The 16,582-nt window shown below is 39.3% G+C and overlaps 1 protein-coding gene across 2 annotated transcripts in view; it reads left to right on the top strand.

Annotated features, from left to right (window-relative positions):
* Positions 1 to 16,582, top strand: part of LOC106506183 (uncharacterized) — a 777,071-nt gene that overhangs the window by 741,751 nt on the left and 18,738 nt on the right. The window contains exon 7 of one of the 2 annotated variants that reach the window (XM_085001349.1): positions 1,742 to 1,818. The exons of the other annotated variant lie outside the window; for it this stretch is intronic. Within the exon in view, the coding sequence (XP_084857475.1) occupies positions 1,742 to 1,818 (77 nt within the window). The remainder of the gene's footprint in view (positions 1 to 1,741; positions 1,819 to 16,582) is intronic. 2 annotated transcript variants of the gene reach the window in all.

Consider the following 16,582-nt stretch of genomic DNA (forward strand, 5'->3'; position numbering starts at 1 on the left):
TGGGGGGATGCACTAGGGGTTTCAGATAGAAACACTATAAAATTGGGTTGTACAACTATAAATGTAATAAAACTCATTGAGCTAAAAATAAATAAAATTCCTTTTCAGACAGTTCCAAAAAAAAAAAAAAAAGAGTCATAGCTCAGATTATTATCTATAGTTTTTGAGGAAGAACTGAAAGTCCTTGACTATGTTGAATGGCTAAACTATTGTTATTTTGTCTTGCTTGACTATTTTCCTTTATCTCTTCATTTTCTCACTTCTCTAATTGTTTTTTTTTTTTTTTTGACAATTTATTTTCTTTTTTTTTTAACAGACACAAGGCAGGCAGAAGACATGGGAGGATCTACTCCAGGAAGGCCTCATAGGGTCCTGCTTGGTCACGACCCCAGCTCTCTTACTCTGCTCTGTTTTTTTCCTCTCCCTACATGTGCTCCATTGATGGAACCATTGCTGAACCTTCTTAAATAAAATGAAGGCAGAACAATGTGAAATAATAAGCAGGAGCAAGTGGGGAGGCTGTGGAGGTCACAAGTTCAGCAAAATAGCAGATGAGGAATTTAGGGCTTTGGGGTCCAAGATGATAAGTGCAGTTATTTAAATCCTAGCCAGAACTCTTTCAATGCTTCCAGGATAATTTCACTCCCACTTTTCTTCCTGCTGGTGGGCTAAAATGGAAAAATGCTAAGCTTTTCAAAGGAAGTACACAAACAAAGCCCCTCTCAGAGGATTTAATGAATAGGGAGATTAAAGGTTCCAAAGAGGTGTTCTTGTAGAGATTGTCAAGAGAAAGCTGGACACTAGTTAGAAGAATAAGGACAGATTTTAATCAGTAATAACTGTCGCAATAGGAAAGAGGTTATAGCATGAACTGAACTCAATTTCTAACCTGTGACTAGGTGTTTAAAGGAGACGATGGGAGGGAGTTCCCGTCAAGGCGCAGTGGAAAAGAATCCAACTAGGAACCATGAGGTTGCAGGTTTGATCCCTGGCCTCCCTCAGTGGGTTAAGGATCCGGCATTGCTGTGATCTCTGACGTAGTTTGCAGACATGGCTTGGATCTGTCATTGCTGTGGCTCTGGTGTAGGCCAGCAGCAACAGCTCTGATTTGACCCCTAGCCTGGGAACCTCCATATGACATGGGGTGCAGCCCTTAAAAAAAAAGGACAGTGAGAGTTGCTGTTGTGGCTCAGGGGTAACAAACCTGACTAGTATCCATGAGGCTGCAGGTTCAGTCCCTGTACTCTCTCAGTGGGTTAAGGTTCCAGAGTTGCTGTGAGCTGTGGTGTAGGTTGCAGAGGTGACTTGGATCTAGTATTGGTATGGCTGTATCATTGGCTGGCAGCTGCAGCTCTGATTCACCCTCTAGCCTGGGAACTTCCATATGCCCCACCTAAAAAGCCAAATAAAAAAATAAAATAAAAGGGATGATGGAAGTTTGGAAAGGTGTGAGCAGGGTAGGGTGCTCAGTAGAGTTAGGAATTGGAAAATGATGATAAGCCAGAAGGGATTGGTCCATGTGAAACCCATGGGGTTTTAACAACTGGTGCTTATGAAAGTTGGGCTCCCACCCTCCAATAGAGCCTGGGAGACACAGGCCTATCTTCAGGTGCTGGCTGGAACAAGGTAAATTCTTTTAGCAGTCTTTCTAAAGGCAGGCATTTTAAGGGGGCTGGAGTCATCCTAGGGATGTAGCCTGGAGCTATTGCAACCATGATAGTGTTTGTTCAATTCTTTATAGGGCAAGGTTGAGAAGAGAACTCAGAGGGGCCTGGCTGGGGTTTGGTCAAGAAGGGTCTTTGACAAGGCAGAGGATTGGTGAGTATTGTTTACAGTTGTTCCTTTCCCTTGGTTCCTTTCTGCTGATCTGCAGAATTATGGTTCAACATCTATGTAGCCCGCGTTATACAGCCTTTAACAAAGCAATAGTGCAGGCCTTACTCATAATGAAAGAGGTCCCCACGTTTGAAGTTGGGATGTCCTCTTATTCAGCACTGACTCAGACCCTTTGTTCTTCCCCAATGTCCTCTGTTCTCCATACCAAACCTGTGGTTCCACTTGTCCTCTGATGTTGTGGGCAGATAATCAAAGAAACCCTCTCAGTAGTGATGGTCCTGGCTTTGAGGTCTTAGCCCTGTTTATTAAGATCTAACTATGCTGGGGCCATCATTTATTAAGAAACAAAGCAACGGACAAGGGCTTAATCTCCAGAATATATAAACAACTTATACAACCCAACAGCAAAAAAGCCAATCAACCAATGGAAAAATGGGCAAAAGACCTGAATAGACTGTTCTCCAAGGAAGATGTACAGATGACCAATAAGTACATGAAAAAATGCTCAACATCACTGATTATAAGAGAAATGCAAATCAAAACTACCATGAGATACCACCTCACACCAGTCAGAATGGCCATCATTAATAAGTCCACAAATAACAAGTGCTGGAGGGGCTGTGGAGAAAAGGGAACCCTCCTGCACTGTTGGTGGGAATGTAAACTGGTACAGCCTCTATGGAGAACAGTTTGGAGATACCTTAAAAACCTATATATAGAACTTCCATATGACCCCGCAATCCCACTCTTGGGCATCTATCCGGACAAAACTCTACTTAAAAGAGACACATGCACCCACATGTTCATTGCAGCACTATTCACAATAGCCAAGACATGGAAACAACCCAAATGTCCATCAACAGATGATTGGATTTGGAAGATGTAGTATATATACACAATGGAATATTACTCAGCCAAAAAAATGACATAATGCCAATGCAGAAACATGGATGGAACTAGAGACTCACATACTGAGTGAAATAAGTGAGAAAGACAAAGACAAATACCATATGATATCACTTATAACTGGAATCTAATATCCAGCACAAATGAACATCTCAGAAAAGAAAATCATGGACTTGGAGAATAGACTTGTGGCTGCCCAATGGGAGAGGGAGGGAGTGGGAGGGATCGGGAGCTTGGGGTTATCAGATACAACTTAGAATAGATTTACAAGGAGATCCTGCTGAGTAGCATTGAGAACTATGTCTAGATACTCATACTGCAACAGAACAAAGGGTGGGGAAAAAAATGTATACATGTGAGAATAACTTGATCCCCATGCTGTACAGTGGGAAAAAAATGTATTGGGGAAATAACAATAAAAAAATTTTTAAAAATGAAAAAAGAAGAAACAAAACAAAACAAAAAAAGATCTAACTGCCCTGGGTCCATGGAAGCCATGGTGTTGCCATGGCAACATGAGTACACTAACCCTTTCTGGACTCTAACTCCCTGGAAGTATGTGTTTTAGGATTGTGCAAAAAAGAAAGAGCACAAGCCAGGTTATTCTGAAACTGACAGTACTTATGACTTAAACCTAGCCAGAACCCAGACTGGGATTTGAACCCATGTGCTTGGACTCAACCCAACCTAAACCCAGATTGGGACTTGAGCTCATGTTTTTTAAATTAAATCACTCACCCAGTTTCTGGACTTACCGAAGGTCAGGTTCTTTGTGCTTCCATGCAGGAGGAATTCGGTGAGAGACAAAGTGATGAGCAAGAAATAAATCTATTAAGATAAGATGCTTGTGAGAGATGCAAGTAGGCAGTCAAGGAGGCTCTGCCCAGAGGATTAGGTGGGTTACATTTTTATAATCCAAAAAAGACCACCTCTTTCTTTTTCTTTGAGTAGTAGCTCCTTCTTTGTATCTGCTAAGAGAGTATTTGACCCTATAAGATCAAACGAGAACTATCATGGTTCTTATTCAAATCAGCAGAAGGGCTGTCTTTAAACTCCTGCCCTTGGTCACAAGAGTAATTACCTGAGGCATATCTCCTGAAGCAAGCCTGCTTTGTTCTGATGGCTTTCCTGAGTGATTGTTAACCTACAATGATCTCCCAAAGTTCTCTAGGTTTCCCTCTCTATCTATGGTACGCTATTGGGACTTCTACAACTATCTGTGTAACTGTCCTACTCCACCCCTATCAATTCCATAAGCCACTGTGTTGCAAACTGGGAAAAGCTACCATTTAGTTAGTTTTTAACTTGCCGAAGTCTGGTCTGTGCAGGTGCCTTTCTCCTGAAACTGTGGTGTGATGGAGAAGGGATGGTATGTTCTTGTACCAAACTCTGTAGGTGGCATCACTGTTCCATTACTCACTAGCTAGGTAACTTTGGTCATTGCTTCGCTGTGCATCAGCTTCTAATTTGGAAAATGGGATAATAAGCTTATGATAATTATTCAATTAATATGTGTAAAGTGCTTAAAACATTTCCAGACACATAATAAGCACCTTTTAAGGACTGGCCTTTGTTATCCCAAAGTTTCCAGTAACCTGCCACTTGTCTTTCCTTTTGACAAGAATTTACAATGTATATTATGGATTTTTCTTGAAATGTCCTTATTTTCCGTGACTCGGGGCCCCTTCTGTCTACTGGTATCTCTCTTCCATGTTCTTACTCTTTCCTACTTCCCATTATCCACCCAAATTCGGCTATCCCAACATTTGGTTTATGGCCATCTTTCTCTTTCTTTATCTTTGTAAAACTTGCCTTTATGTACTTTTAATGGTTAATTTTCAGCTTTTTTTTTTTTTTGCCTTTTATCTTTTTAGGGCTGCACCTGCAGTATATGGAGGTTCCTAGGGGTCTAATTGGAGCTGTTGCTATTGGCCTATGCCAGAGACACAGCAACACCATATCTGAGCCATGTCTGTGACCTACACCACAGCTCACATCAATGCCAGATCCCTAACCCACTGAGCGATGCCAGGGATCGAACCCGCAACCTCATGGTTCCTAGTCAGATTTGTTTCCACTGTGCCACTATGGGAACTCCTAGCTCTTATTTTTTTTTAATTTTTATTTAAATATAGTTGATTCACAATGTTATCTTAGTTTCAGGTTTATAGCAAAGTGATTCAGTTATACATACATATACAATATATTCTCTTTCATCTCTCTCTTGATTTCCATATGTTCCCTTCAAATGATTTAAGTTTCTTCCTGTAGTTTCTCTCATGATAAGGTAGATGATTCATAGTCTATGTCCCTGCCTTCAGATGGGGCTGGAGATCTGGCCTCTTTGTTGGTACTTGTGTATTGATTTAGTGGTTGATTAGCTTTGGCATCAGAAGATGGTTTTTATTTAGGTTTTGCTAGATGAATGGTATGATTAGCAAATCACTTAATTTCTCTAAGTATTCATTTTTCTCCCAATAAAGTGGGAGGTAGTAATAATAGTTTCTCATTTGTAGAATAATTGTAAGCATTAAATGGATATTTTATAGCAAATGCTTGGCAGAATGCCTGGTGTGTAGAATGCGTTCTAGCCATTCTAGTTGACTCCTCAAATCTGATGTGTCAAAAACCCAGATTATTGCCTACTTCTTAGAAAACCAGCTCTTCTAATTTTCTTCCTTTTTTTTTTTTATTTTCTAGGGCCACACCTGTGGCATATGGAGGTTGCCAGTCTAAGGGTCCAATCAGAGCTGTAGCCACCAGCCTACACCAGAGCCACAGTAACTCAGGATCCAAGCCAAGTCTGCAACCTACACCACAGCTCACAGCAATGCCAGATCCTTAGCCCACTGAGCAAGGCCAGGAACCAAACCCACAACTTCATGGTTCCTACTCAGATTCGTTAACCAGAGTCATGATGAGAACTCCTAAATTTCTTAATGCTCATCTGTCATGTTCTTAGTCACCTGCTTTAGTGAGTTAAGTCATCCTTGACTCTTCCCTCTTTCAGTTTTGTGATAGGTCAGCAAATTCTGTTGACTTTTGTTAGTCACCTTCTTGCTATCATCTAAACATCCCAATGACTTTCCTGGGTCCCCAGCTTGCAGACTGCAGTTCATGGGACTTCTCAGCCTCCATAATCATGGGAGTCAATTCCTCATAATAAATCTACATATATATCCCTATTGATTCTGTTTCTCTGGAGAACCCTGACTCATACAGCCACTGATGGACTAATTTCCCATACTTATCCCATAAGCAGTGAGGTTAACAGAGGAAAGTGGTCTGGAGACTGCTGCTTGGAAACAGGTAAAAGTTGGCACTGCCTCGACTCCAGTGTAGTTCTCTGTGGAATGTAAGGTGTACCAGGGCTCCTGTGGCTTCTTGTGTCCCTTGCATTTCTTCTTCCTATTTAAGCTTCTCAATGGATCTTGTTCCTTAATTCATAACTATGTGAAGGTGCGAATTTTGTGCCAAACCCTGGTGCATTAAAGGTGGGAACTCAGATATATCTGCCTGGCCGCTGGTCACAACCACCTTTTTAGTCCATTCCGTAAAGTTCGTTATAGCCCTGTGACCAGCTTTCCTCTCCAGGTTTTTCTTCCATTGGTCCTTCCAGTTAACCTGTGTACCTTAATGTACTTACCCTTTTAAATCACCATCGTAGGGTTTGCTGCTTCTATACTGTGTAAGTTCCCATCCCTATCTCCTCCGAGGGAAATCCTGACTCCCTTCCACTGGTTTTGGAGAGACAGCAGTGAGTGATGGTTTGAAGTGAGATCTTAATTTTCTGTTCAGGAATTGAACCCGGGCAGGTTGGGTGAAAACCAGGAGTCCTAGCCACTAGACTAGCTAGAGGCTAAAAGCAGAATTGCCCAGATTCTTGCCCCCTGTTGAAAGCAAGAGTGTTTCAACAAGGCAGAGACTGTAAAAACAGGTATAAATTTCATTATTTTAGACACAGTTACAACATGTGGGAGAACACACAGAGAAGTAGTCTATCTGCAACAGAACCAAAGCCATAATAGACACCGAAAGGAGAAGTGCAGTGTCGGCTGCCCTCTCAATGAGGGTGTGTCAGAGAGGTGATATGAGTCAATTATATAGGACAGTTCTTCCAGCTCTTTGTTTTCCTTTGGCCAATTATCTGGCTTTATTTCTCGCACCTGACCAGACTCAGGGCCTTCCCTGATCTGCATCTTTTGGCCAAGGTGGATTCCAAAGCAAGGCATGGTGGGAAGATTATTTAGACTTATTATGGCCTGGTACTCCCTCCATTTCTGACCCTGGGAGGTCTCTCTGTGGATGTGTAGTTGGGATCTTCCTGACCCCAAGTGTAAGAAGTGTGTAACCTCTTGGTCTTTTGCCCAAGCAGGGCTCAACCCTTTTCTGATCATGTCATTACCATTGTTTAACATGTCCATGGAAGACAAGTACCAGTTATTTGCCTTGTGCCTGTTGCTGTTTCTATCTTGGAGTATAAGTAGGTGACTGATTGTAAATGTCTATCCTGGGGCCCACCTACCTCCTGCCTCAGGAAGTGTAAATAAGAGGCTAGTTGTAAATGCCTATCCTGGAGCCCATCTTTCTCCTGACTTACCACCATCTGATGTAAAGGCTACTTCCTCTGGGAAAGCTTAATTTAGAGACTAATTAAAGTAAGTTCTCTTCATCTACACACTCTTTTTTAGACCATCCCTGTGGCATGTAACCCATAGGGCCTTGGGTTGTAAAGTTTTTAACACACATTTTTTTTATCTCCTTTTTTATCTCTGAAGAGAGATAAGGCTGCTGTGACTCATCAGTGTATGCACCATAATCAGCACACACTGCTTTGCTTGACACGTTCAATAGTGTGTGGTAAAATAGGATTTCTGTGTCATAGCATGTGTGAAGAAAAAGATGGCCCTTTGAAACGTTTGGGGCTTTCAAAACTCATATAGAGGTTTTCTTGAATTTCAAAGTCTGCAAAAGCCAATAACTGAATGCAAACTGTAACTACTGCTTTTCTATGCCATTCTGACTCATGGGAGATGTGTCTTCTGGGTCTGAGTTCCTGGAAAGGACTCTGAAATTAGTTTTTATTTGCTGTCTTTCTTAGCTACACATAGTGAATAACCATGACATTTGTATTTGCTTACGTTTGGCAAATCACTCTCAAAGTCACTCTCAAGCCATTTGACTGGGCATGGGACCTCATTTCCTAACCAGCCTGCTTATCAATGTGTCAGCTGTTTTCTGTATGGAGATCACCACACCTATTTTACTGTGTTACTATCTATTCTATTCAAATTTATTTCAAATATGAGTGAATACTTGCAAAGAAATCTAAATGATAAAATGTCTTTCATCTTAAATAAGGCTTATCAACAGGGTGTAAAACTTTTGGTTGTAATATCAAAACAATCTAGGTATTTGACATAAGCCATACATCTTCCACGTATTGGCATTTTCCTCCACACAGGATGCTCAGATTCTTTAAATTTTAAAAATTTGAGGCCTTTGGATTGATTTATGTGGCCTGAAATAGGGATGAGTGGAAAGCAAAGCTGTTTGTATCCATAATCTGACCAATAGCTAGTTTTTGTCCAAAACCAAGTGGACCTAAATTAACTAAAAATTGTAGAGGAAGGACTTCCACTCCCAATCAAGCATTGCAGAGAGTGAATTTACTAAGTATGGACTGAATGTTTGTGTTCCCCTAAAACTCTTTTGTTGAAGCCCTAACCCTCAATATGATGGTCTTAGGAGGTGGGGCCTTTTAAAATGAGGTTGTGTGAGTAGAGACGCTATGATAGGATTCATGCCTGTTGTAGGGCAGAGATATTGAATAATATTTTCCAAACTGAGAGGGAACTTTAAGACTAAAAAATGAAGCAGGCAACTCTGTAAAATGCAAATCTTAAGTTTATTGTGGGTAACTTATATATGGCAGGACTGAGTGGACAGAGATCTGGAAGCATTTGTGGCTGTATTTTGCAGTGCTGAACATGTACGTGGGGACTTAAAGGGGCCAAAGCTAAAGATAGGCTATGACTATTAAGGGAAGAGCATGTTGACACCCTTGGGAACCAATGGTTTTTCCTCTCCAGGGGTCTCATGACCACAAAGCATCTGTGCCAGCAAAAGGCATTCCTTCCAGTTTTCATATTAGATGAAGGCCAGGGTGAAAGGTGATAGGGAATTTATCTGGTTTGGACTTCTTTCTATGAGTAGGCTTGTAAGCCCAGTCATGCATAAGGGTAGGACTGCAGGCCTAAGATGGAGCTGACAAAATGGAGTCACTGTGGTTCAGCCACACAGTGTCCTTATAGGGAAAGGAAGAGTGACTAGAGCTTGCTCTCTCTGTCCCCACTATGTAAGAACAAAGCAAGGAGGCAGCTGTCTGTAAGCCAGAAAGAGGGTCCTCACCAAAAAGTAGATCCACCAGCACCTTGATGTTAAACTACCCATCCTCCAGAACTCTGAGAAGTAAATACCTGTTTTTGAAGCCATCCAATATACGGTACAGAGCTAAGACACTCTTCTGACTTACACAGCTCAAAAAGAAAAAATATGGGAAGCGATAGTTTTCAGATATTGAACAATAGAGAGTACAGAACAGTAACCCTCCAGAGTAAAGATACAAACAATATGAGTCTGATGATTGTCACAGCCCACAGACTGGAGAGAATTTTCAGGCAGTGATGTAGGGAGGGGACCCAAAATTGAGCCTGGTAGTCTTTCTGAGTTAAGGAAAATACATTTGAATTTCAGGGAGACCAAGACAATGAGAATTTTGGGGACAGAATACTAGAGACAAAATAGCTTCAAAGAGGGTTAATTCCAAAGTTCTTCAGAGGGTTTTCCTTAGGTCTTTAACTAAGTACCGATCCGTACATATGAACAAACTACCTATACCAAGCAAAGAATTATCAAAAAGCAGGAGGAAGAATAATACTCAGAGCTCATACAAGCCTAAAGGTAGTTCCTGTTTCTACTAGCCAATGTGGAAATATTTCCTAATATATGTACATCAAGCGGGGTCTTCAAAAGTCCCCAACTAAAGGTTACTTTATCCCCAATTAACAAATTTTCAAAGCAAGCCTCAAAAAGATAAACCAGTGCTTTAACTGCTCACCAGAACACAGCTCCAAATTATTTAAAGAAGTTGAAGAAAAAAAGCCAGACCCAACAACATGAAATTTACAATGTCTGGCATGCACTGATAATGTCACACATACCCTAAGTCATTGGGGAAGGAAGAAACATACTGTTTTTTGACTGAAGTGAATGACACCTGAGCTATCCTTTGCTAACATCTGATTGGTGAGGCGGTTATGGTGGGGGGCGGGGATTAAATTAGATTTAACCACCTTTACCGTCAGTCTCATGGTTTTCGGGCACCAATGCACAACATCTATTGTTTTAGCTTTGATTTGACATTGAACAAAGCTAACATTTACAATTTGTCACTATCTCTGAACAATCTAACTAAAGAGAATAAAAGTATATATATATCACCACTTGGATTTCAGTGAATAACCAGGACACAGTGTACCCACCATTTATGACACTGATACAATGTATTTGAAAAAAAATCTCCCCTTTACACAGAATTTCTCTGAGTAAAAAAATTGCAGATAAGCAAGATCTACTATTTATTGTGTTATTCTCAGTTTAAAAGACAGTAAGATGCAAACAATTTACAGTGTTACAGCATCCAGCCTAAACCATTCAAAATCATTCAACTTACTATGAAGAAAGTAGATGATTTGAAGCCGAACACACCCAAGTTGGTTCTAAAACTTATTAGTCCTATGAAACAATTTATTTAAAATCCTTGAGCCCCAATATATACCTGTATAAAATGGAGATATGACAAGGAATAGGATTATTGTACAGTTTAAATAGGGTCACGCAAACAAAGAATCTCTCTCACCCAGATCTTGGCAGCTCAGCAGGTGATCGACAAGTTCTAGGACTTTTTCCTTCCCTTCTTATATCATTCTTGCCTAAGTATCCTAGTATAATTTAAAATTTTCATCTAATAATGAATAGATTAATGGTTTTATTCAATATTTGGAAAATTAATTTTGTGGTTTCCTAATCAAGATAACAGACTGAGAACCATGCACACAGCATTCAAACACAAAAAAAGAAAAAAAAGGAATCCAAATTGGAAAGGAAACTGTAAAACTGTCACTGTTTGCAGATGGCATAATACTAGACATAGAAAATCCAAAAGACACCACCAGAAAACTACTAGAGCTCATCAATGAATTTGGAAAAGTTGCAGGTTACAAAGTTAATAAAGAGAAATCTGTTGCAAACTATCAGAGAAATTCAGGAAACAATTCCATTTCCCATAGCATCAAAAAGAATAATATACCTAGGACTTCCTGTTTTGGCTCAGTGGCAATGAACCCAACTAGCATCCATGAGGATGCAGGTTCAACCCCTGGCCTTGCTCAGTGGGTTAAGAATCCAGCATTGCTGCAAGCTGTGGCATATGTTGCAAATGTGGCTTGAATCTGGTGTTGCTGTGGCTGTTGCATAGGCCAACAGCTGCAGCTCCAATTCTACCCCTAGCCTGGGAATTTCCATATGCCACAAATGTGTCCCTTAAAAGATAAAAAAATAAAAATAAATAAGATATTTAGGCATAAACCTACCTAAGAATATAAAAGAAAGACCTGTACTCAGAAAACTATAAGACACTGATGAAAGAAATTGAAGAAGACACAAATAGATGGAAAGATATACCATAGTACAGGCACAAAAACAGACATGTAGATGAATGGAACAGAAATAGAGAGCCCAGAAATAAACTCACACCCATATGGTCAATTAATCTACGACAAAGGAGGCAGGAATATACAATGGAGAAAAGATCGTGTCTTAAATAAGCGGTGCTGGGAAAACTGGGCAGCTACATGTAGTAGAATGAAATTAGAATATTCTCTAACACCACATACAAAAATAAATTCAAAATGGATTAAAGGAGTTCCCTTTGTGGCACAGTGGTTAACGAATCCGACTAGGAACCATGAGGTTGCCCGTTCGGTCCATGCCCTTGCTCAGTGGGTTGGGGATCTGGCATTGCCGTGAGCTGTGGTGTGGGTCCCAGACGAGGCTTGGATCCCGTGTTGCTGTGGCTCTGGCGTAGGCCGGTGGCTACAGCTCCGATTGGACCCCTAGCCTGGGAACCTCCACATGCCACGGCAGCAGCCCAAGAAATGGCAAAAAGACAAAATAAATAAATAAATAAATAAATAAATAAATCAAAAAACAAAATGGATTAAAGGACTAAATGTAAGACAAGATGCTATAAAACTCTTGGAGGAAAACAGAGATAGAATACTAACATAAACCACAACAATGTTTTTTTGTATCTGTCACCTAAAGCAAAGGTACTAAAAGCAAAAATAAACAAATGGGATCTAATTAAATTCAAAAGCTTTTGCACCATCAAAAAAATGAAAAGTTAGCCTACTGAATGGGAGAAAATATTTGCCAAAAATATGTCTGATAAGGGATTAATATCCAGCATATATAAACAGCCCATGCAAATTGACTTTGAAATCACCCAAAAAGCTGATTATAAAATAGTCAGAAAACCTGAATAGACATCTTTCCAAAGATGACATATAGATGGCCAATAGGTTAAAAGATACTCAACATCACTAATCATCAAGGAAATGCAAATATAACTTCAATGAGGATGTATATATGTGTATGACTGGGTCACTCTGCTGTAAAACAAAAATTGACAGAACATTGTAAATCAACCATACTTTAATAAAAAAATTTAAAAAAATCCAATGAGCTATCACTTCACACCTGTCAGAATGGCTATCATCAAAAAGAACACAAATAACAAATGTTGGTGAGGATATGGAGAAAGGGAACACTTGTATACTCTTGGTAGGAGTATAAATATGTATGTGATAGAATACTACTAGACCATAAAAAGAATGAAACTTTGCTATTCACAACAACATAGATGGACTTGGAATGTATTATGCTTAGTGAAATAAGTCAGAGAAGGACAAATATTATATGATATCACCTATATGTGGAGTCTACAAAATCAAAAAGAAACAGACTCAGCCCCAGAGAACAAACTAGTGGGTATCAATGGGGGGGAGGAACTTGGGAAAGGGAAATTTAGTGTAGGGGATTAAGAGGTACAAACTATTAAGTATAAAATAAGCTACAAGGATATACTTTACAGCACAGAGAATATGGCCAATGTTTTATAATAACTCTAAATTGAATATAACTTTTAAAAATTATAAGTCCCTATACAGTACTCATCTAACTTATATAAGATTGTACATCAATTACACTTCAATTAAAAAACAGAAGATGGGAGTTCCCATCGTGGCTCAGTGATTAACGAATCCAACTAGGAACCAAGAGGTTGGGGGTTCCATCCCTGGCCTTGCTCAGCGGGTTAAGGATCCGTTGTTGCCATGAGCTGTGGTGTACGTTGCAGAAGCAGCTTGGATCCTGCGTTGCTGTGGCTGTGGCGTAGGCCGGTGGCTTCAGCTCTGATTTGACCCCTAACCTGGGAACCTCATATGCCTCAGGAGCAGCCCAAGAAATGACAAAAAGACAAAAAAAAAAAAAAAAAAGATGAAGAAGGGGAAAATGGGGAAATAAGGAAGGAAATAAAATTTATTGGAACTAGCGGAACCTGGAAGTGTTTAATAGACTATGAATGAAACAAAGTTTATACCTATATACATCCTTGTGAAAGTCAGAATACCAAAGTTAAAGAGAAGAGTCTTAAATTTTCTTAAGAAAGTAAAATAAAGGGGGTTCCTGTCATGGCTCAGTGGTTAATGAACCTGACTAGTATCCATGAGGACTCAGGTTTGATCCTTGGCCTTGCTCAGTGGATTAAGTATCTGGCATTGCCATGAGCTGTGGTGTAGGTCACAGATGCTGCTTGGATCCAGTGTTGCTGTGGCTGTGGCATACCTCTGATTGGACCCCTAGCCTGGTAACCTCCATGGGTGTGCATATGGCAGCCTGGGTACCTCCATATTCCATGGGTGTGGTCCTAAAAAGATGGTAAAAAAAGTACAATAAAATAGCTCAATATTAAATACATGATAATTAATTTGGTATCAAACTTTTCATCAAAAGTACTAGATGCTGGAATTTTCATTGAAAATTATTTTTAAAAATCTCAACCGTAGATAATAAGCATGTGCCAGTCAGAATAGGCTACACAATGCTGAGGTAACAAGTGACCCCCACATGCTTAAGTTTACATGTTTAAAAGCTGTGACTCTGTTCCACAATGTCTTTACTCCAGGATCCAGGCCTTTTTCTGGGTTATAGCTGTTCTGGGAAGAGGGAAAAGCAGTACAAAAAAGACTGACTGAAAGATGAAAAGTGACCTTATACAACAAATATTATTACTTAAAATCTGGAAGATTTCAGTTATGTTATAAAGAAAGTATGATTTATTTTAATCAAGAGAATAGACCTGTGATTGCAAACTATCAGACAAAGAGCTGTATAAGAAGGTCATGCTCGAAATATAGAGCAAAGCAAAATGTGGCATGCTTTGAAGAATTGATAGAAAATTTTAAAAATAATTATTTTGACTAAGGCTGCACATATTCTCTTTTCATCAGCAGCATATTCTATCTGACATTGCATTATATTTCTTTCTATGGGTTCAAGCACACTATTTGGTTCTAGAAAGAGTAGTATTTATATAGTCAAAAATTGAGGAGTTCCTTATAGTGGCTCAGTGGTTAACAAATCCGACTAGGAACCATGAGGCTGCGGGATCGATCCCTGGCCTTGATCAGTGGGCTAAGGATCCGGTGTTGCCATGAGCTGTAGTGTAGGTTGCAGACGTGGCTCAGATCCCGCGTAGCTGTGTCTCTGATGTAGGCCAGAGGCTACAGCTCTGATTAGACCCTTAGCCTGGGAACCTCCATATGCCCTGGGAATGGCCCTAGAAAAGGCAAAAAGACCAAAAAAAATTAATACTAGTTACTGGCATTCTGATTTTTATAATCTAAAACTATGAAGTACTGATATGGTTTTATATTGTTGAGTGAGTTTTATAAGCCTTGGAATGCCAATGATGGTACAGCAGGAAAGAGCATATGAGGAAGATGTAAATAAAATAGAGTAGATTGGTGTAGAGGTGTGAATTTTTTTCTCTTTTAAATTTAAAATTGATGGAATAAAAGCATTGGTCCAGATATTTTACTTACATTTTAAGGAAATCAATAGAAGAGCCAAAATAATCTTTCTCAAAACTTAGAACAATGGGAAAGATGTGGTGGGTGGTAGCATAAGTGAACTGAGTTTTTAGTCTTCAATAGCTGATTAAGAGATAACTGCCCTGAGATGGTAAATCAAGCCATGGACTTATATCCATATTATTAAAATATGGTTAACTACTAGAAATCTAAACATGCAAATAGTTAAAAGTTGTCAGGTATGAGCTAAGTGAGAATAGCTATCATATCATGTCTTTTCATTGTTTTTTTTACTTTTATGTGCATGTGCTATTTTATAATAAAATATTAATCAAATTAGAGCGCATATAATAGAATTTAGATAATATTAAAGTAGAAAGTATTATAAGCTCTAATAATCCTTATTGGCACAATTATTTCAGGAGTGAATGAGTTACTGAGTTCAGGAATGATTAGCAGATAGTAGCTACATATCCATAAAATAACGTTGTATATAGTTTTTTCATAATTTATATGTGACAACCTAGTTTTTCCATAACACTAAGCTTTATTTCTTTGTTATAATCAGATGTATCTCTTCATAGACCCTAAAGGAAATCATATTGCTTTTCACTACCATGACTTGTTTATTTTTCTGTAATGATTGACAAGTTGATGTGTCATTTAACTAGAATATTCTTATCATTCAACCATGTGGTAACTTTGGAGGATCCACTATGTGCCAGGCATGATTCTAAGGGATGGTGATGGAGTCCATTCATATGTCAAGGATGTGCTGCCTTTGATGAGCTTACAGGCTGTCAAGGAAGAGGCAATTTCAGGACGTTGTGGTAACTTCTGGGACAGAGGTAAATTAGGATATTTTAACAACACAAAAAATGGTTTTCTTAATCCAACCAAGAGTTATCTGAGAAGCATCCAGAGTTAGTGATATTTTGGTTGCTTTTCAATGACTAGAAATTGGAGGTCAAAATAGAGTGAACAGCTTTCTAGGCAGAGGGAGCAATAAGTGCAAATCATGGAGGCATAAACCAAATGGGGTTTGGAGCTAACATTATGTAGCCTGGGTGCCTACTCCAGAAGTTCCATGGGAGAAAATTGATGAGGATTAAGTCAGAGATGGAAATAGCTCAATTGTGGCAGAGTGTATTTTGGAGCATCATACTGGAGCTGCTACTCCCTGAAATAGTAACTGTATCTTACAGACCAGAGTAATCACTTCCTGCTCAAGCCTTTCTCTGTCATTTATTCAGGGTCTTATTCAGTTTGTCCTGCACCCATCAAAAATGTCATGCATTTCATTTCTCCTCAGTATGACTCTATTCCAGGAGACAGAGACTATGTTTTATTTGTATTTTCCATAGATGTTATTAGCATTGTTCTTGGTATACAGTGGCCCTAAATATATAGTTGTTGCATTAAAATATGTAGCAACATATTTACTAAATATAATATGATGGATCTGTGACAGCCTGCTTCTTAGGACATCAACTAAATGGATAACATGGTACTATTGCAGATGAATTTATTTCTTCCACATGAATTTTGGCACATCTGATTTTAGACTATTTCTCTTTTTGGGGTTGCTGAAATTGAAGGAGAAATACAAATGAAATGCTACATTA

This window comes from Sus scrofa, chromosome 15, assembly GCF_054392235.1.
Source record: "Sus scrofa isolate SSC_HxYL_T2T_F1_AM1 chromosome 15, Sscrofa_HxYL_maternal_Yorkshire_Landrace_v2.0, whole genome shotgun sequence".
Taxonomy (NCBI): domain Eukaryota; kingdom Metazoa; phylum Chordata; class Mammalia; order Artiodactyla; family Suidae; genus Sus; species Sus scrofa.